The sequence below is a fragment of the Mustelus asterias genome, chromosome 13 (assembly GCF_964213995.1).
Source record: "Mustelus asterias chromosome 13, sMusAst1.hap1.1, whole genome shotgun sequence".
Classification (NCBI taxonomy): domain Eukaryota; kingdom Metazoa; phylum Chordata; class Chondrichthyes; order Carcharhiniformes; family Triakidae; genus Mustelus; species Mustelus asterias.
This window is the reverse complement of record NC_135813.1, coordinates 97,493,452-97,515,416: the sequence shown is the minus strand read 5'-3', so window position 1 is coordinate 97,515,416 and position 21,965 is coordinate 97,493,452. Positions and strand designations below refer to the sequence as shown.

General features: G+C 44.6%; 1 protein-coding gene across 1 annotated transcript in view; it reads left to right on the top strand.

Moving 5' to 3' along the window:
• The window catches only part of LOC144502304 (2'-5'-oligoadenylate synthase 2-like), a 44,877-nt gene extending 23,699 nt beyond the window's left edge, over positions 1–21,178 (top strand). The window contains exons 9-14 of the mRNA XM_078226115.1: positions 2,192–2,368; positions 5,875–6,175; positions 7,166–7,338; positions 13,199–13,446; positions 15,170–15,302; positions 20,067–21,178. Of these exons, the coding sequence (XP_078082241.1) occupies positions 2,192–2,368; positions 5,875–6,175; positions 7,166–7,338; positions 13,199–13,446; positions 15,170–15,302; positions 20,067–20,321 (1,287 nt within the window). The 3' untranslated portion in view covers positions 20,322–21,178. The remainder of the gene's footprint in view (positions 1–2,191; positions 2,369–5,874; positions 6,176–7,165; positions 7,339–13,198; positions 13,447–15,169; positions 15,303–20,066) is intronic.
• Positions 21,179–21,965: the final 787 nt, after the last annotated feature.

Genomic DNA, 21,965 nt, shown 5'->3' with positions numbered 1-21,965 from the left:
TCTTGATGCTCTCTCCACTCACATTGTTTCGTCTCTTAAAGACTTGATTAGTTGTAAGTATTTGCATTCCAACCATTATTCATGTAAATTGAGTCTGTGTCTTTATAAGCTCTGTTTGTGAACAGAATTCCCACTCACCTGAAGAAGGGGCTAAGAGCTCCGAAAGCTTGTGTGGCTTTTGCTACCAAATAAACCTGTTGGACTTTAACCTGGTGTTGTTAAACTTCTTACTGTGTTTACCCCAGTCCAACGCCGGCATCTCCACAGAAGAGACATACTAGATCCAAGCTGACAAGAACCGACATTATTATCTGATCTTGGACCATAAGACATAGGAACAGAAGTAGGCCATTTGGCCCATTGAGTCTGCTACATTATTCAATGAGACCATGACTGATCTCATATGACCCTCAACTCTACCTTCCCATCTTATCCCCATAATCACTGATTCCCTCACTGATTAAACATCTGTCTATCTCAGCCTTGAACATCCTGAATGACCCAGCTCCTACTGCCCTCTTGTGGTAATGAATTCCACAGATTCACTGCCTTCCTAGAGAAGAAATCCTCCTCATCTCTCTTAAATGGGTCACCCCCAAGTCTGATCTTGCGCTTGATCCAACTCTGATCCTACGCTTGGTCTTAGCCAAAAGACAAACACAGCATTTGTTACCCATCCTTAATTGCCCTGAGTGGTTTGTCAGAGTTAACCACATTGCTGTGGGTCTGGAGTCACATGTTGGTGAGACCAGGTAAGGACGGCAGATTTTCTTCCCTGATGGACACAAGTGAACCAGATGGGTTTTTATGACAATTGATAATCAGTCACCATTACTGAGACTAGCTTTCAATTCCAGATTTTATGAATGACTGTGGGCCTCTGGATTACTAGTCTTGTGACATTATCATTGTGCCACTATATTCCCCTGTGTGGGTAGATTAACATTTATCCTTGGGGTCCATGCTCAGTCTGAAGGAGGGTAGACATTTATTCAAAGTCACCTGTGTCTACGTCAGATCTTATGATGCCTCACACTTTATAAACCTTTATTCCCAGCTATGTCTGGGAGGAAGCATTCACCCACTTGGTGATACCCTCTCACTTGGTGATGCCCACCTATACAGCAAGCGTCTTTGGTGCTCTTTCGTCAAACAGGACCACTGTCTTTTGTCCTGTTCTGTGCTTGACTCTGGACTGATGAAGGATCATCAACCTGAAACATTAACTCATGTTTCTCTCCACAGAGGCTGCCTGACCTGCTGAGTATTTCCTGAACGTTTTGTTTTTATTATCACTGATCTTTGTTTTGTTTCTGCAACAAAGTCTCCAAAGTCACCAATGTAAGTTTTGGTGCCTCCTTCACTGCACATGTGATCAGTCTGTTGCCACATTGCAGCCCAGTTGCAGCAACATTCACTTTAGGAGCTCTCTGCTCAGTCCATTTAACAACTTGCAGCCAACTAGATTGTAGACCTGATTTCCCCCCCGTTTAATGTAAATGCACAGGAAGCCCTTTGAATGGAGAAGGGTGTTTCAGCCCTAAATATGGACATGGCAATCCTTTTACATTGCTGCTTTGAGTGTACATGTATCACAGACAATAAATAATAGAACTTTCCTGCTCACAAACATTGCGGACATTTGTCTATGTCGACTGAGTAGACATTTCCACTGAGGCCAAATATAAATCTGCTCATTGTTGGGACCGACCTGGCAACTTAGATCAGGAAGAGAGTTAAAGTGGGTTCACCAAATGTTCTTAGAGTCATGTGTGACTAGGACAGGATACTGTGTCCCATCTCCGTGTTCCTTTGCAATCTGTTGCCATATCCAATCAGCATTGGTGTCAATGAGTTCTTACTAGTTAAGGCCTCTTGGTGATTGGTCAGTGCATTGCTCGATTTGTTTCTGAAGTATACAAACTAGAAAAGAGCCAGGTTCAGTTTCCTGAGTTAGTCCTGGAATAGAGGGGGGAATGTCCACCAGGGTACCAATGATCACTGCAGGAAAATACCCGAGTATGTAGACCAGGATCACACCCTGCAGAGGGACTAACACTTGTGAAACCATAGCCTGTGGAGCACACTAATCCCAGGAGAGCCGTAGCTCAATAATCTGTGCAGATCCAGAGTCGTACTACCCAAGTTGAGGTAAAATTACTCAATTCTAATTTTATTCTTTTTCTTCCAGAAGATGGATCTGTATCAGACAACTCCAAAATATTTGGATACGCTTATATGTAATGATCTCCAACCTGACCAGAGGTTCCAGACTCAAGTGGGTGAGACTATCGACAGGATCTGCTCATTTTTAAAGCAACAATGTTTCTCAGATCACAAAGGTGTTAAAATCATTAAAGCAGTGAAGGTGAGTCCAACTCTTCAGAAATAGACTCGTAAAAGAATATTCTCAGGGGGAAACCATCAAAGCAACTTTGACGACTCATTGAGTAATTGCATTGACATGATGTTGAAGTATTCAGATCAGAAACGTTCCAGTCCATACTCGCACTTGGCTTGATTATGTAGATTAGAGACCGGCAGAGCATCCTGTAAATTAGCGGATTTATATTTGGCCTCAGTGGAAATGTCTACTCAGTCGACATAGACAAATGTCCGCAATGTTTGTGAGCAGGAAAGTTCTATTATTTATTATCTTTGGTACATGTACACTCAAAGCAGCAATGTAAAAGAATTGCCATGTCCATATTGAGGACTGAAACACCCTTCTCCATTCGAATGGGTTTCCTGTGCATTTACATTAAATGGGGGGAAATCAGGTCCACTATCTAGTTGGCTGCAACTTGTTAAATGGAATGAGCAGAGAGCTCCGAAACTCCAGTGACCACTGACTAGGAAGAGGACGAATCGTGAATATTTAGTGTTCCTGATCAATATCCTCAGTGCAGAGTGTTCCTGATCAATATCCTCAGTGCAGAGTGTTCCTGATCAATATCCTCAGTGCAGAGTGTTCCTGATCAATATCCTCAGTGCAGAGTGTTCCTGATCAATATCCTCAGTGCAGAATGTTCCTGATCAATATCCTCAGTACAGAGTGTTCCTGATCAATATCCTCAGTGCAGAGTGTTCCTGATCAATATCCTCAGTGCAGAGTGTTCCTGATCAATATCCTCAGTGCAGAGCACATCTGTTGATCTCACAGGGACCAACCTCAGTTATGACATTCCTCTATTCCAGCCTGAACTGGTAGGGGATCCAGTTTCTAGTTTCATGGATGTAGGTCAGCCCTCAGAGAGATTCCAGAATGTTGCAGAGCGTGAATCAATATCTTCGAGAGAGCAGGAGAGAAAGATTGAGGGAGCAAATTAAAGTGAAAATAAAACAAATCAGTGTTGGAGATAATAGTGCCAGAAAGTCCACAGTGAAATCTTATATTAGGCTGAGGATGTGTAAGGAAACATTGACCATCACTTTAAGCTGCAGACTTTAACTTACAAGTTTGTCTTTCAGCATCCACTTGCCATGATGGCCCAAAAGTCTTTTGATATGTTCAGTAACATCCTTTCCTCCACTTTCAACACGTTTATCTCCAGAAAATCCTTCACTGATTCCCATTTCACTTGTTGCACCTGCTATGAACCCTACATTTCTCTCTCATCCAGGGGATGCTAATATCCAACCAGGATTAATGGATCTGTTGTCCATGTAACATCAGATCTGCTTGGGTTATGTGAAGCTCACCACTATTCTAGTAATATACTGGATGGTAAAGATAACCCCAGGTTTCTTTTCTCTGGTACCAACTGTCTCTTTACTGTCAGCTGGCACCGTGTCAGGCGGCACGGTGGCACAGTGGTTAGCACTACTGCCTCACAGCGCCAGGGACCCCGGGTTGATTCTCGGCTGGGTCTGTTGTCTGTGCAGAGTTTGCACGTTCTCCCCGTGTCTGCGTGGGTTTCCTCCGGCTGCTCCTGTTTATTCCCATTGGTTGAAAGATGTGCTGATTCGGCGCATTGACCCGAACAGGCGCCGGATTGTGGCGACTTGGGAAATTTCACAGTAACTTCATTGCCATGTTAATGTAAGCCTACTTGTGACTAATAAAATAAACTTTTAACTTTAACTTTAAATGCCTTTCCCAACCACATCTATCCTTATCAACAAGTGGGATGAGATGGATTTTGTTGTCACAACCTCAGTTGCTTCATCTCTTGCCACCATTCCAAACATTTCCCCCAGCTCAGCTCCTCTCTCGCCCCTTTTATATGAGCCCATGCTTTTCCCTCATTTTACTTCTTCTCCCACTGTACATATTCTCTGATCATTTTGTCCATGCTTGCTTGCAAATCCATTCCTCCTGGTCTCTTCTCCAAGGTACCAATACTCAATGGTAAATGGTTCTGTCTCCTCAGGCACTGTTACCCCTCCCTTTTCAAAATTGTTGTATTCACTCTCTCATTAAACAAACACGTTTCATCCTCCTGTCCTTAAACCCAGCTGGCTGTGAGGGCCCCAGAAATGCCTTATTTCCATATGCAGAGGTTTTAATAGCCGTTCCCAGCATGGACAGTTCATTAAAAACTCTTTTTGAGTTTTTTCCAATGTGATAGGCGACACACTTCTGACTCGTAATAAACACGCGCTTCTCAAGAACTACATTTGGAAACCATTTGGTGCAAAACAGAACAGATGCTGCACAGTCTACATTTTAGGCCATTGTTTCAGGCTGCCACTTGGGGTCCTTGCAACCAACTTCATCCTTCTCCCTGGCAACCTTCTTAACCTGAACCCAGACTCTTTCCACTCCAAGATGAATTTCTGACTCGAGAGTAGGCCCTTCAGCAACCCCCCCAAGAAGGCCTGTTCTGTCATTCAGTTGAAGCATGACTGATCTGTATCTCAATCACTTTGTCCCAAATCCCTTAATACCATTAATCTATCAATCTCAGTCATGAAAATTACAATTCAGTTACCGTGTGCAGCCTATCGACCGAGTGAATTCCAGATTTCTGCTGTTGTTTATGAAGAAGTGCAGCCTGGTTTCATTTCAAAGTGTCTCATCACTAATTTTAAGATTACAACCCCCCCCCCCCCCCCCCTCCCCCCTTTCTGGATTCTCCCCACCAGAGGATCTACCCTATCAAATCCCAATAACATTTGAAGCATCTTGATTAGATCACACCTTCCAAACTCAAAGGAATACAAGGCAAATATCAGAATTCAAGCCACAGGGGGCGATCTTACTGGCCGGCGGGGTGAGCTGGCAAGATCGCGCAAGAGCTGAGATATCAGGTTCGCACCCGATTTCTCTCCTCTCGTGATCTTACCGGCACCAGATATCCGGCGAGGTCAGCCTCGTGCCCATTTCCAGCGCCTGGCTGAATAAATTATTTAAATTGAATTTAACTCTTATTTATATGGAAGTAGTGAACTCGGGACGTTACCGTCTCTCGCTCAGACCTGTCTGGCCTCTGCTGGTTGCCATTGCATATGTACAGCCACAGAGGTCTGCACGTGCACAATGGCGCCCTCTGCTGCTACAGCAGACTTGCCAGCGATTTAAGCCCCCCTCCCTTCCCCTGCAGGCGAGGAATGGTTTTGCCCATTTTTTCCTGCACCTTTTGGATAAGATACTGGATTTGAACTCACCCAAAAAACGGGTGAGAAACTCTCCCGTTGTGCCGCCCGTCCTGGATGTAGAATTTTTTGATAAGATTCCCCCCACAATCTCACCTTCCCATGGCCAGTATTGGATTTGACAAATGATGGCAAACCTGGGTAGATAGCCGGCAAGGTTAACATTGAATTAAGGCGCTCCTTGCTGATTTGAGATTCAGTGCTGATTTGAGAGGTAATGCATTTTCCCAATCATTTCTTTAAGACGTAATGCTGCTATCACACATTTTTTTTCAGGGTGGTTCCGCTGGGAAAGGAACAGCTTTAAAAAACCGCTCGGATGCCGATCTGGTCATCTTCATCAGCCAGTTCAAAAGTTTCCAAGACCAGAAGCGAAATCGGGGTGAAATCCTGACGATAATTCAACAGATGCTGAAGAAAATCCAGCAATCTATTGCCTTTGAAATCACCATGACGGAGCCCAAAACCTCTCCGACTGGCTTCTTTACTTCCCCGCGTTCCCTGAACTTCTCCTTTCAATCCAGAAAGAAGTTTGAGTCTATAGAGGTTGATGTCCTGCCAGCATTCGATGCTTTAGGTATGAGACAGTGAATGGGGTGGAAACTAATCACGTTCAAAGGAGTTCTTGCATTCAGCTGCTTCTGCTGTTCGCCAACCCCAACACCTTGCTCACCAAGCCAAACCCTCCCCAGTCTGTCCCATCATGATCTTGATCACACCGCCACCACCCCTCCGCACCCCGCAGCCCCCTCAACCCCCACGCACCCCTCCGCACCCCGCAGCCCCCTCAACCCCCACGCACCCCGCAGCCCCCTCAACCCCCACGCACCCCTCAGCCCCCTCAACCCCCACGCCCCCCATCACTTCTCTTCGATTGGTGAGACCGCTTTCATTTGCAGAAATGGGATCCATTGTTGGCCTTTGATTTTCCTTAGCATGTGGCTAGACGGCTAATAGAGCTGCATCATAGGTCACCATCTGACCAAGATCTGGTTTCCAGCTTCAAACTGCAGGGGAGGGGTTTTCAAGCCAACCCAGAACTACTCAATAGCAGCTCCCTTCATAAGTGAAACCCATTCAGCGAAGAAATATATTCCTACTGGACGCCTTTTCAAGGATAGAAGTAGGGACAACGACTGGGGTCCAGGTCAGGAACATAGCTCACATTCTCCATGATTCCCCTCTTCTCATTCAGTCTACCAGCCAACAGGGCTGGATTAGACAACTGGGGTGGGGGGCGCTGCTCAGGGCCCCTGCGTCTAGGGCTTGTACTGATCTCCTGTCATACTTTTGTTTGAGTTTCCAAAGAAACAACATGAACAGCTTCCCCCACCATTTCTCTCATCTTTCTGCCAGGTTCTCATGGGACATCTGGCGAACTCTCTGGATATACCAGCGAATGTGTATTTTCAGCACTTTTTGCGTTTAGCTCAGGTTTTCAGTATTTTGAAGTTTATTTTTCTTCTATCCCTCACAAAATGGTCTTCCGTCACTCAGTAACAATTTATATATCATTAAACTGTCCAGTATCTGAAAAATAAGATTTGACTTTTTGATTGTTCGAAAGGTCAGCAAACATGGAGCCGCCCGAATGCCCAGGTGTATGTAGACCTGATTCATGCCAGAGGGGATCCTGGAGAATTCTCAACGTGCTTCACTGAACTTCAGAAGAACTTTATCAAGCGGCGTCCAGCTAAACTCAAGTGTCTTATCCGTCTTGTGAAGCACTGGTACAAAGAGGTAGGTGTAGGGACTGCTGTTGAAGTTGATTTATGGACTTGGAACAAATAATTGTGGAAGTGTTTCTCTGTTACTTTTAACAAATGCACCAACCATAAAGAGGTTAAAATAGCAGAAGACACATTGTTCCTGTTTTGGTACAAGTTGGTTCTTGAAGACTAACCAGTTGGTGCTGTCGCTGTTCCTTGTTTTTGAGCCCATGGTTTCCCACCCATTGGCCTGAATTCCACATGTCCCCAGTGGGCGTCTTTTCCTGCAGGCCGGCACACTAAGTGGTGTGGGCATCCACCCCACCATCTTCCTGCTCATCCTGGAGTTCACCCCCATAATACAGGAGTGGGGGGCATGTGGGGCACCGAAATCAGCATCCTTCCTGCCATATTTAAATGAACAGTTAAGGGTCAATTAGGCTTGTTGTCAAATCAGCCGACCTGGATAAAATGCTGCCCACACCAAAAACAATTTGCCTGGGTAGAAGGGCAGGAGCAGGAAGCCTGATTTTTTAAATCTTAAGTTGTCAAAGGGGAATGGCGAGTGGGGGGACATACTTCAAGGGGCAGCCATTGCCAATCACGCGACCCTCCTCCTTCCTTCCTACCCACTCCCTCCCTTAAACCCACCCAATCCACTGCCCCTCTACCTGACCTACCCTGTCAGAAGATCCCGGACTTACCTGCTGTGGGGATCCAAGGCACTGGGATCCTCTCTTCAGCAGCTACAGCAGCAGTCCTGGTTCCAGCTATTGACATCACCCTGGTGAATGATTGAGCTGCTGACCAACTCAATTGACCAGCAGCTCCAAAGGGCAGGACTTCTTCCCCTATGAGGGGCAGGAGTCTCACTCAGCCCTTGTCAATCAGCCCAGCAGAGCTTTGTGGCTGCGCAGTGGGTCGGTGCTCAGTGGGTAGGCTCCACGCCAATGTGATTACTCCTCTGGATTCCTCACTGCAGTTTCTGCCATCAGCAGCCTAACTGTTAAAAAGAATGTTATGGATCCAAGAGCCCTGGCGTGTTTGCAGGCCAATCCGGGACTCTAGATTTGCAATGTTATTTTATGCACGGTATTCAGTTTTGGCATCATCATATGTGGCCCAGTCTGCGGTTTTGAGATGTGTTCCAGCCCAGTTGGGCCATCCTTTTAATTGGAAATGTTTTAAAAATGGAAATGTTTTAAGGTTAGGGCAGAGAGGAGGAAGCTTTGCCTTTCATCCAACCGACATGATACCTGAACTGGATGTGATCAGGTTGTTCAGATGGAGTGTCATTCCACATCTGCCCTGAGGAATGCTGAGAGTTAACACTTCATGCCAAAAGTGGAAATGGTTCCATCTCCACCCTCACCTTGATAAGTACCAAGATTTATACATTAAAGATGACATTTTGTAGGGCTGCACACACTGGGGGGGGGGGGGGGGGGGGGAGAGAAGGTTGCTCCTATAGTGCCACTTGCTACACAGACTTATGTTGTCTCCCCAGGACAGGAAGCACCATGGACCTCTGCGACCCATGCATGTTCTTCAATGCCACACGAGTTACACTGGTAACGGCCCATAGCACTGTCTTCTCTGAGGGAATCAATGTAAGACACACTACATGAATGGTTTTCTCTCCCAGGGTCTCTGAACAGACATGTGGATCAAAGAATGAGGAGCAAAGTCATGTGGCCAATTCTTAATTTTCCTGCCATGGCCTCCATACACGAGGCAGAAAATGACAGCATTGTAAAAAATGCGACATGCCGGTGCCTTTTAAAGATCTGACTGATTAGTCGCACTTCATTGCTGTATCTCCATGTCCCTGCACATTTTTCCTTTTTGAGTGTATAATAGGTTTATTTTGAAACATATTCATGAGTCTGTTTTCACTTCCCCTTTACAGGCAGTGCATTCCTGATCATCATAACCCCCTGCGTAAAAAATCTCTCATCTCCTCATTGGTTCTTTTGCCGATCCTGCTGTCAATGGGAACAGTTTCTTCCTATTTACTTTTTAAAAACAAACTCTTACTTTAATTTATAGTTATAGAACAGTACAGCACAGAACGAGGCCATTTGGCTCATTGATTTCTCATGGACAATCCAGTTCGTTCCACTCCCTGGCTCTTTCTGCAATTGTTTTCCTGTTAAATATTTGTCCAATTTTTTTCCTGAATGTTACTATTGAAGCTGTATCCAGCACCCTATCAGGCAGTGCATTCGAAACACTCAATGTGTGAAAGTGCCTTTCCTCACGTTGCCTCTTTTTTGCGAGTCACTTTGAATCATTGCCCTCTCATTATTACCTTTTCACTTTGGAAACAGTTTCTCTTTATTGACTCTATCTAATCCCGTCATCATTTTGAATCTGACTATTAAACTTCCTCTTAGTGTGCCCTACTGCTGGCAAAACAGCCCAAACATTCTCCAATCTATCCAGGGGACTGGAGACCTTCAGCTCTGGTACACAGGATGAGACATAATATTCCAGCTGTGGCCTAACTAGTGTTTCCTGAAGGTTTAGCATCACTGCTTTGTTGTTGTACTCCATGGCCAGGATTCTCCAGCACCTGCCGCTCCCCCCCCCCCCCCCCCCCCCTACCCCCCCCAACCTCAGTGTCTGGAAAAGATTAAGAAAAATTGATGGGTTTTAGAATCGAATCATGGAATGTTTCCATGCAGAATGAGGCCATGCAGCCCATCATGTTGGTGCTGGCTCTCAGCAGGTACAACCCAGACAGTCCCATGCCTCGTTGTACCCATACAAACACTTCAGGTGGGATTCTCCCACAAAAATTCGAAGTGTCGAATTCGCCTAAAGCCTGGAGTAATTCCCGCTGTTTTTTTCAGTGGGAGTTTCAAAATGAATCTCCCACACTGTGCACTGCAGAGTGCACAAGCGTAAATCAGTCCAAAAATGCAAAGTGGCTCCTGTCTGCCGGGCACCTGATTACTGGCCAGCTCGATCACTGCATCACTGCCCTACTGACTCCCCCATGGCCCGATCACTAGCCCCCCCCAAACATGTCCGGGTCCAGCCCCGAACCCCCCCCCCCCACCGGCCCACCGCGATCTCCCCCCCCCCCCCCTCCACAGATCTATCCCCTCCCCCCACTGATCCCGGATCAGAGTGGCAGCGGCCCCACCCCCACCAATTGCCCCCATCAGGCCTCGGCCCCTTGGCACTGCCCCATGCCCAATGGGCAGTGCCAAGATGCTCCCTGGGCATTGGCACTTTGCCTCGTGCAGTGCCAGGTGGCCCAGGCTGGCAATGCCAACGTGGCAATGCCTGGGAGCACCACCCCAGAACCTAACCCTCTGAGGAGGCCTCGATTGCCCTCCCCTTCACTCCAGCAGGGTTGGGCCGCCAGCTCCCCGCAAGTGGGGAGCTACTGCAAACCCCGCTCGAATTAAACTTCAGTCCCGGGCCCGCGAATGGGATTTAAATTATATTAAAATTACCTGCTGCATATATTACGTAGCTCTGTGTCGATATCTGGTCAGAACTGACAGTGCCGGAAATCCGACAGTGGGAGACGCGCGGGGGCCTGAACACCCAGAGCGCATCGCGTGAATGGGCTGCCGCTAGACTCTCCCAGCCCGTTGTGCTAAAAAAGCAGCACAGCAGGATGGGAGAATCGCCCCCCTCATTTCCAGATAGTCATCCAATTCCCTTCTCAAAGTCACAATTAAATCTGCCTCCACCACACTGTCAGACAGTGCATTCCAGACCCTAACCACTCGCTGTGTGAACCTGCCTCCACCACACTGTCAGACAGTGCATTCCAGACCCTAACCACTCGCTGTGTGAACCTGCCTCCACCACACTGTCAGACAGTGCATTCCAGACCCTAACCCACTCGCTGTGTGAACCTGCCTCCACCACACTGTCAGACAGTGCATTCCAGACCCTAACCCACTCGCTGTGTGAACCTGCCTCCACCACACTGTCAGACAGTGCATTCCAGACCCTAACCACTCGCTGTGTGAACCTGCCTCCACCACACTGTCAGACAGTGCATTCCAGACCCTAACCCACTCGCTGTGTGAACCTGCCTCCACCACACTGTCAGACAGTGCATTCCAGACCCTAACCCACTCGCTGTGTGAACCTGCCTCCACCACACTGTCAGACAGTGCATTCCTGACCCTAACCACTCGCTGGTCAAAAAATATTATTCCACATGTCACCATTGCTTCAGTTGCCAATCATTTTGCACTTGAATCAAGTGGGACTTTGTACTAGGAGTACTGCCTGGCAACATTTATGATGCTCTCAGCAACCAAATAATTGTGCAAGTGTATTAAACAAAGGAGGCTACAAAGGGATGAGGGAGGCATTGGCTAAGGTAGACTGGGAGCAAAAACTTTATGCTGGGACAATTGAGGAACAGTGGTGGACTTTCAAAGCAATCTTTCACAGTGCTCAGCAAAAATATATATCAGTGATAGAGAAGAACTGTAGAAAAAGAGATAATCAGCCATGGATATCTAATGAAGTAAAGGAAGGAATTAAATTGAAAGATAATGCATACAAAGTGGCAAAGATTAGTGGGAACCTAGAGGATTGGGAAATCTTTAAAGGTCAACAGAAAGCCACGAAAAAAGCTATAAAGAGAAGTAAGATGGATTATGAGAGTAAACTAGCTCAGAATATACAAACGGATAGCAAAAGTTTCTACAAATATATAAAACGAAAAAGAGTGGCTAAATGGCTGAGGCATTGAACAGGTATTTTGTGTCGGTCTTCACAGTGGAAGACACAAATAACATGCCAAAAATTGATGACAGGAAGGCTATTGCAGGTGAGAACCTAGAAACTATCATTATCAGGAAAGACGTGGTGTTGGGCAAGTAAATGGGGCTAAAGGTAAACAAGTCTCCTGGTCCTGATGGAATGTATCCCAGGGTACTAAAAGAGGTGGCGGGAGAAATAGCAAATGCACTAGTGGTAATTTACCAAAATTCGCTGGACTCTGGGGTGGTTCCCGCAGATTGGAAAACAACAAATGCGACGCCACTGTTTAAAAAAGGAGGTAGACAAAAGGCAGGTAACTATAGGCAGGTTAGCTTAACTTCTATAGTAGGGAAGATGCTTGAATCTATCATCAAGGAAGAAATAGCGAGACATCTGGATATAAATTGTCCCATTGGTAAGACGCAGCATGGGTTCATGAAGGGAAGGTCATGTTTGACTAATCTGGTGGAAATCTGAGAACATTACATGTGCAGTAGACAATGGAGAACCTGTGGATGTGGTGTATCTGGATTTCCAGAAGGCATTTGACAAGGTGCCGCACTAAAGACTGCTACATAAGATAAACGTGCACAGTGTTATGGGTAATGTATTAGCATAGATAGAAGATTGGCTAACTAACAGAAAGCAAAGAGTGGGGGTAAATGGGTGTTTTTCTGGTTGGCGATCAGCGATGCATGGTGTGCCTCAGGGATCAGTGTTGGGACCGCAATTGTTTACGATTTACATAGGTGATTTGGAGTTGGGAACCAAGTGTAGTGTGTCAAAAAGGGAAGTTGTTTCCACTGGCAGATGAAACTAGAACTAGGGGGCATGGCCTCAAAATAAGGGGGAGCAGATTTAGGACTGAGTTGAGGAGGAAGTTCTTCACACAAAGGGTTGTGAATCTGTGGAATTCCCTGCCCAGTGAAGCAGTTGAGGCTACCTCAATGAATGTTTTTAAGGCAAGGATAGATAAATTTTTTGAACAGTAAAGGAATTAAGGGTTATGGTGAGCGGGCGGGTAAGTGGAGCTGAGTCCATGAAAAGATCATTGAATGGTGGAGCTGGCTCGAGGGGCCAGATGGCCTACTCCTGCTTCTAGTTCTTATGTTCTTATGTATGCATTGACTTATTTTTTAACCCAACAGTATGTACGACCTTACAAAAAAAACCTTCGATCTGGAGAGTTCCTCCCACCAAAGTACGCCCTGGAGCTTTTGATCATCCACGCGTGGGAGAGTGTGGGTGGGGGAGAGAATTTCAACACTGCTGAAGGATTCTGCACAATCATGAACTTGATTGTTAGATACAGAGAACTATGGATGTTCTGGACCGACAACTATGACTTTGACAATCCCCAGGTGTGCGATTTCCTGAGAAATAAACTCAAGGCAAGGCAAGTTGGACTTTTTGTTAATAATATTTTTCCAGATAGAAATTCATAGTGCAGAAGAAGGCCACTCAGCCTATCATGTCTGTTCTGGCCCTTTGAAAATGCTGGTCTCATTCCCTTGCTCTTATCCCCAGCCCTGTAAATTCTTCCCCTTCTGCCATTTATCCAAAGCATTTTTGTAAATTATTATGTGATGTATTCCAGATCATTATAACTTTCTGTATGAAATAAATCTCTCCTATTGTCCCTTCTGGTTTTCTAATGGGGATACAGACATAAATCATATAAATTAGCTAATAAAGGGATCTGTAAGCTTCCATGATAGTTCATTCGGTAAATTCACTTACTGGTGCTATTTTGGAAGTTTCCTTATTCAAAGTTTTTTTTAGTAAAGGAAATGAGGAGGTCTCATATTAACTTAGAAAATAAGAATCTACATGGAGTCATAGAGGAACAAAAGGATCTGGGAATACAAATACATGTTCCTCCTTTAAGAAACCACACATCCTAAAACTTATAGAAGCTGTGCCACAGGGTTCTGGCAGGAATTAGTTATAAAAATAGACAGATATGACTTTGATACAATTGATTGTAATCTAATTTTATTATTAAATAAAAGTTCCCTAAGTGAATGGAATCTGACTTTAGGGGCAAAAATGTGCAATGCAAGCATTTGATGAGAAAATTTATCAGAGTTGGTTTATAATCTCTCTTCTACTGTGAATCTTCACTTTCACTTAACCACCTACTCCAAATCAGGGTCTCAGGGATTTGGAGCCTATCCTCACAGACACTGGCACTAGGCAGGTCACACCCAAGAGAGGATGGCAGTCCATCACAGGGCACACATTCACTCTCACACACAAGGGGCAATTTACCGTGGCCAATCCACCTAGCCTGCACGTCTTTGGATTGTGGGAGGAAACTGGAGCACCCGAAGGAAACCCCCGCAGACACGGGGAGAACGTGCAAACTCCACACAGTCACCCAAGGCTGGAATCAACCCAGGTCCCTGAAGCTGTGAGGCAGCAGCACCAACCATTGTGCCACCATGCTGCCCCTTCTACTGTGAATGCCTCACATAAATAATAATTAGAACATAGAACATAGAAAAAATACAGCACAAACAGGCCCTTCGGCCCACAAGTTGTGCCGGTCATGTTCCTACCTACCTAGGCTTATATATAGGCTTACCTATAACCCTCAATCCTATTAAGTCCCATGTACTCATCCAGAAGTCTCTTAAAAGATCCTATCGAGTTTGCCTCCACCACCACTGACAGCAGCCGATTCCACTCACCCACCACCCTCTGAGTGAAAAACTTACCCCTGACATCTCCTTGTACCTACTCCCAGCACCTTAAACCTGTGTCCTCTCGTAGCAGCCATTTCAGCCCTGGGAAAAAGCCTCCGAGAATCCACCCGATCTATACCTCTCAACATCTTGTACACCTCTATTATGTCACCTCTCATCCTTCGTCTCTCCAAGGAGAAAAGACCGAGCTCCCTCAACACACAAGGGGCAATTTGTCGTGGCATGCCAACCAATCCAGGCAACATCCTTGTAAATCTTCTCTGCACCCTTTCAATCATTTCCACATGTTGTTTACTGTAGTGTTAAAAATATGCCTGAAAGATAAAAATTCAAAGTTCTGTGCAGTCTGGTGGATGAACATCTGAAAATATATCTTTTGACTGGTGATTATTGTGTTGTTTGAATATTTAGGCCGATGATTCTCGATCCTGCCGACCCAACAGGAAACGTTGCCGGAAATGCTAGATGGGACATTCTTGCAAAAGAAGCTAAAACTTGCTTACAGCAGAACTGCTCGCGGAACGTCACACCCTGGGATGTTGAGGTAAAGTATCACATGTTAGGTGTATTAAAAAGCATTAAGGTAGACAAACCCCCAGGGCCAAATTACTGAGGGAGACAAGCGATGAAATTGCTGGGCCTCTAACAAAAATCTTTGTTTCCTCGTTGGCCACAGCTGAGGTCCCAGAGGATTGGAGGAGAGCCAATGTTGTCCCATTATTTACGAAGAGTAGCGATAATAATCCAGATAATTATAGGCCAGTGAGCTTGACGTCAATGATAGTGAAAATTGTTGGAGAAGATTCTCAGGGATAGGATCTATACACATTTGGAACTGAATGGTCTTATTAGCGACAGACAGCATGGTTTTGTACGAGGGAGGTCATGTCTCACTAATTTAATTGAGTTTTTTGAGGAAATGACAGAAATGATTGACGAGGGAAGGGCTGTGGATGTTGTCTACATGGACTTTAGTAAAGCATTTGACAAGGTCCCTCATGGTAGGTTGGTACAAAAGGTTAACTCATACAGGATCAAGGGTGGACTAGCTAGATGGATTCAGAACTGGCTTGGCCATAGAAGACAGAGGGTAGCGGTGGAAGGGTGATTTTCTGAATGGAGGTCTGTAACTAGTGGTGTTCCGCAGGGATCAGTGCTGGGACCACTGCTGTTTGTAATATATATAAATGACTTGTAAGAAAACGTAGCTGGTCTGATTAGCAAGTTTGCAGATGATACTAAGCTTGGCGGAGTTACGGATAGTGATGAAGATTGTCAGAGAATACAGCAGGATATAGATAGGCTGGAAAATTGGGTGGGAAAATGACAAATGAAATTTAATCCAGACAAATGCGAGGTGATGCATTTTGGTAGATCCAATTCAGGTGGGAGCTATAAAATAAATGGCAGAACCATCAAGAGCTTAGACACACAGAGAGATCTGGGAGTACAGGTCCACAGATCCTTAAAAGTGGCAGCACAGGTGGAAAAGGTGGTGAAGAAAGCATATGGCATGTTTGCCTTCATCGGACGGGGCATCGAGTATAAAAGTTAGCAAATTATGTTACGGTTATATAAAACGTTGGTTAGGCCACATTTGGAATACTGTGTCCAATTCTGGTCACCACACTACCAGAAGGGTGTGGTGGCTTTGGAGAGAGTACAGGAAAGGTTTACCAGGATGTTGCCTGGTATGGAGGGTATTAGCTATGAGGAGAGTTTGAATAAACTGGGATTGTTCTCCCTGGAAAAACGGAGGCTGAGAGGCGACCTGATAGAAGTTTATAAAATTATGAGGGGCATAGATAAAGTCAACATAGAATCGAGGGGCATAGATAAAGTCAACATAGAATCCATAGAATCCCTACAGTGCAGAAGGAGGCCATTTGGCCCATCGAGTCTGCACCGACCACAATCCCACCCACCTATTCCCCAAACTCCACTTATTTACCCTACTAATCCCCCTGACACTAGGCTCAATTTAGCATCGCCAATCAATCTAATCTGCACATCTTTGGGCTGTGGGAGGAAACCGGAGCACCCGGAGGAAACCCACGCAAACACGGGGAGAATGTGCAAACTCCACACAGACAGTGACCTGAGGCCGGAATTGAACCCGGGTCGCTGGCGCTGTGAGGCAGCAGTGCTAATCACTGTGCCACTGTGCCGCCCCCAAAAGTTAGTATCATAGAATCTCTACAGTGCAGAAAGAGGCCATTTGGCCCATCGAGTCTGCATCAATCACAATCCCACCCAGGCCCTACTCCCGCAACCCCACATATTTACCCCGCTAATCCCCTGACACTAGGGTCAATTTAGCATGGCCAAATAACCTAACCCACACGTCTTTGGAGTGTGGGAGGAAACCCTTGCAGACACGGAGAATGTGCAAACTCCACATAGACAGTGACCCGAGGGCGGAATTGAATCCGGGTCCCTGGCGCTATGAGGCAGCAGTGCTAACCACTGTTCCACCGTGCCGCCCATTGGAAGCTTTTTCCCAGAGCAGAAATGACAATCACAAGGGGGGCACAAGTTCAGGGTAAGGGGGGGGGAAGGTTCAGTCGAAATGTGTGGGGAAGTTTTTTTACACAGAGAGTGGTGGTGGTATAGCTCCAAAGAACAGGAATTTTCTAAAAATATAATGGGTTGTTCAATTTATATCAAACAGCGATCGTATTCAATGGCCACTTGATGGGGAAGGGATAGTAGAAGATAACTATCCTACTGAGGGGTCCACAAAGCAAAGGAGTTTTGTTAGATCACCTGAACCCCAACTTTAGCTGCTTAGACCCTAAGTTCTGGAAAGCTCTCCTTAAACCTCTCCGTACCTCTAACTTTCCCTTATAAAAAGCCATTTAAAATCTTCCACTTTGACAAATCTTTGTCATTATTGCTAATGATTTCTTAAGTTGCTCAATGCCATATTTTGTTTGCTAAGTGCTCCTGTGAAGCACCTTGAAATATTGAGCTACACTAAAGGCATTCTATAAATGCAAGTTGTGATGATTTCCTGATTAAATCTATTGGGTTACGGAGGTCGTAACTAAACATTTCATGCTTCAACACTTTATCGAGTAGAGGGAGAAAGGGGAGAACAGATTTACAGTGCTGGCCATTGTGCCAAATGCAACAGCTCAGCAGAACCATTAAGCTGTCGCCAGTCCATATTTATTAACCATCTGAGTTCCAGTGTGATCATTTATGTAACATGGATGTGTGCACATTCTAATTATTTTTCAAACTTTTCATTAGTATCGATTGAGATCTCCAAAGCTTTCCAGAACTGGGTCTGTCCACACATACAGGCACACACACGTGTAATATCCCTGAACTCCAGAGAGTCACCAAGTAACTATAACTGTATTGAGCTGGCATTTGGTAATCACCACCATCATAAAAATCCAGAATGAAACTTCACTTACAAGGCTGTACTATTAGTTTGATCCCAGCTGCAAACATTAACTTGTTTTATGTACTCACACATCATGACACGCCAATGTGACAACTCTTTACCTGATACCTAGCCTATAGACTATCTTCGATAACAACTTTGTTATACACAAGCATTTTCCATATTCTACATTACAATATTAATACGTGCTTAATCTCACATTATTCCCAGCCTGTTACTCTTACTCGCACAGGGATGCACACATATGCACACACAATACTCTACACACACACAAAGTGACACACACTGACACTCACACACACAGACACACACACAAAACCATATTCTATACACACACACACACGCACATACACACACACACACACACACACACATATATTTGGACAAAATAGATGCTTGCAGTAACTAACATACTGAATAGTATATCGAATATGTTCTTCAGTCATCAGATTGTTCTCCCAGATCTTTCAAATGACCTTCAATGATATTGTCCAAAAATTCACACTACCATAAAACATTGTTTTTTGCCGCACATTCGTCGTAATTCTTCTAAACTCCGGGCCAGCGTGGTTGCACAGTGGGGGCAGCACGATGGCACAGTGGCAAGCACTGCTGCCTCACAGCACCAGAGACCTGGGTTTAAATCCCGGCTTGGGTCACTGGCTGTGTGGCATTTGCACATTCTCCCCGTGTCTGCATGGGTTTCCTCTGGGTGCTCTGGTTTCCTCCCACAGTCCAAAGACGTGTGGGTTAGGTGGATTGGCCATGCCATATTGCCCCTTAGTGTCAGGGGGACTAGCTAGGGTAAATGCATGGGGTTATGGGGAAAGGGTCTGGGTCGGATTGTGGTCGGTGCAGACTCGATGGGCCTTTTCTATACAATCTCTCTATAGTCTGTCCTGTTATCCAGGACAGGAGGTTTCTATAACTCAACAGTTTTTTGCAGTCGATGTTCTAACTTTTCAGAGCCTCGCTCACTGCCTTGTAAGAGATTTACAAAGGTGCGAGTGCCCTTCTGAATAGTGAGACAAATTGTGCACTGTTCTGGACTCCTGAGAAATGCAAATTCCCATCTTGTGTTGGGACTGTCTGGGTAAACCTCTTTAGGCAATATTTTCCTAAAAACGAATTCCTAATTTAACCCACGTCCATACTCTTCTTGTGGAAAAGCAGCCAAATTGTCCACTACAGTTTGGGATTCAATGTCTCTGTCAAGAGCAGAAAACATTAATGGTCTAGAGCAGTGATGTTTAATATATGGTGGGCCTCCTGTGGCATTGCTCTTGTTATTCGGAAAACTGATTTACAATACCTGTGTAGGACACTGCTGGCATGTAGGAAAAAACCCAGTGAAAGACAACATTCTTAAAAAGTATTTTGAGAACTTTGCTTGCTTTAGTTTGAGTTACTTTTAATTGGTGATGTTTTCTCAGTTTGTATTCCTGCTCATTTGTGGCCAAAAGGTTTTAGATCTTTTAGATTTGATTTGATAGATTGAAGTTCTGCTAGATGAGTTGTGAGTTCTTAAAAATTAAATTTGACCAAATAGAACAAAATGGTGAGATTTTGGGAACCGACCTAAAAAGTACAAGGCCAACAATTTGATACAGGAAGTATGACATGTCAAATGGGAAGTTTGTGGTAATACATTAAAAAAAAAACTTTGGGTAGATCGAAGGATAGATTTGGTGATCTGACACTCCTAGTGACCACAATAGAGCAGAGTTACAAAGCAACATCCCTCCTGCAGGAAGCATTGAATTTACCACAGAATGCTTTAAGATGTACCTTGTATGTATGTGTGTGTGATGTATGTAATATATGTAGAGATAAAACTTGATATGCTTGCATTCCCTCGTTTAACTTACAGTATTCTCTGTTTGTCCTTTCCAGCCAGTGAAAGATGTTCTGCTTTCAGTCGAATCTGTGGATATTCCATGGTCCAGAAAACGTGTTTCCATAAACCCTTTCTTACCCATTACACATATTAAAGAAACATTTGGGGAATTGTCTGGACTCCCAATGTCCAATTATTATCTGGAATGGAATGGCCAGGTGCTGAAGGAAAATTGGACGTTGTCTGATTATAAAATTTTCCATGATGTTACTCTCCTTCTGAAAGAATCCAGCTGGTGCATCTTAATGTAACCACAAAAATGGACTCTTCGCAAGTACTGGGTGGTGGTGTGTAAAAACGCCAGAGCTAACAAGCCACTGCGCCAGAACAGTAACAAACCTGAGTTGTACCAACCGACTCAGAAACAGCTTCTTCCCTGCTGCCATTAGACTTTTAAATGGACCTACTGTATGCTAAATTGATCTTTCTCTACACCCTAGCTATGACTATATCCTGCTCTCTCTCCTTTCCTTCTCCCCTATGAACTCTATGAACAGTGTGATTTGTCTGTAAAGTGCGCTAGAAACACTACTCTTCACTCTATCCCAATACATGTGACAATAATAAATCAAATCAAACCAAACCTGTTGGCGGGAAGCACAATCCTAATCTATGCTTTGCCCGAATAAATCTTTCGACAAACTGAGCTTCTGATTTTAAACTGTAAGGTTGATTATTGGTGTTTCTTTTGGACAACTTTAATTGGTGGGGATATTGGAGAAACTGGGATTATTCTCTTTAGAGCAGAGACGATTAAGAGGAGATTGAATGGGAATATTCAAAATTAGGAAGAGGTTTGAAGCGCATGTTTCTGTGTTTCACTGGCAGCTGGGTTGGTAGCCACAAAACAGAGATTTAAAGTAACCAAAATTAATTAATGGGAAAATAATCAGTGAGTGGCATTAATTGGACAGATCTGTCAAGGAATTATCACAGGTACGATGGGCCAAATGGCCTCTTATCTGTGCTTTATGCATATTCTCAGACATCTACCTTAATCAAAGAATGAAATGTTTATTAATTTGTTGGAGCTGATTTTAAACTGTTTGTACACCTGATGTGATCATTCAGATTTACATTAATAAACTCAATTCTGATAATGTACAGCATTTTGGGGATTTGTGTGTTATTGTTATTAGTATTTGCGCAGGGTGCTGAGGCACACTGTTTGCAGTTGTCACTAATTGTCTATTACTTGTTATCATCTGATGTGGCTGTTGCTAAAACATCTTGTCCTTCTATGTGAAACTCTGTGGTGCACATTGACCCTTAGTCAGAGATACCTGTTCCAGATTTTCATTTTTTGCTCAGTATTGGACTAATCCCTCTGCTCTTTTTTCTCCTTTTGACACTGACAAAGTATAGACAAAAAAGTTAAGATCTGCAATGGCCTTTAAGTAAGTCTCATTGTTGTATTTTCTTTTATATGTGAAAAATGAATTTACAATTAACAATTTGGGGTGACACGGTGGCACAGTGATTAGTACTGCTGCCTCACCATAAGACATAGGAGCAGAATTAGGCCACTCGGCCCATCGAGTCTGCTCTGCCATTCAATCATGGCTGATATTTTCCTCATCCCCATTCTCCTGCCTTTTCCCCATAACCCCTGATCCCCTTATTAATCAAGAACCTATCGATCTCTGTCTTAAAGACACTCAATGACCTGGCCTCCACAGCCTTCTGCGGCAAAGAGTTCCATAGATTCACCACTCTCTGGTTGAAGAAATTCCTCCTCATCTCTGATTTTAAGGATCGTCCCTTTAGCCTGAGGTTGTGCTCTCTGGTTCTAGTTTTCCTATTAGTGGAAACATTCTTTCCACGTCCACTCTATCCAGGCTTCGCAGTATCCTGTAAGTTTCAATAAGATCCCCCCTCATCCTTCTAAATTCCAA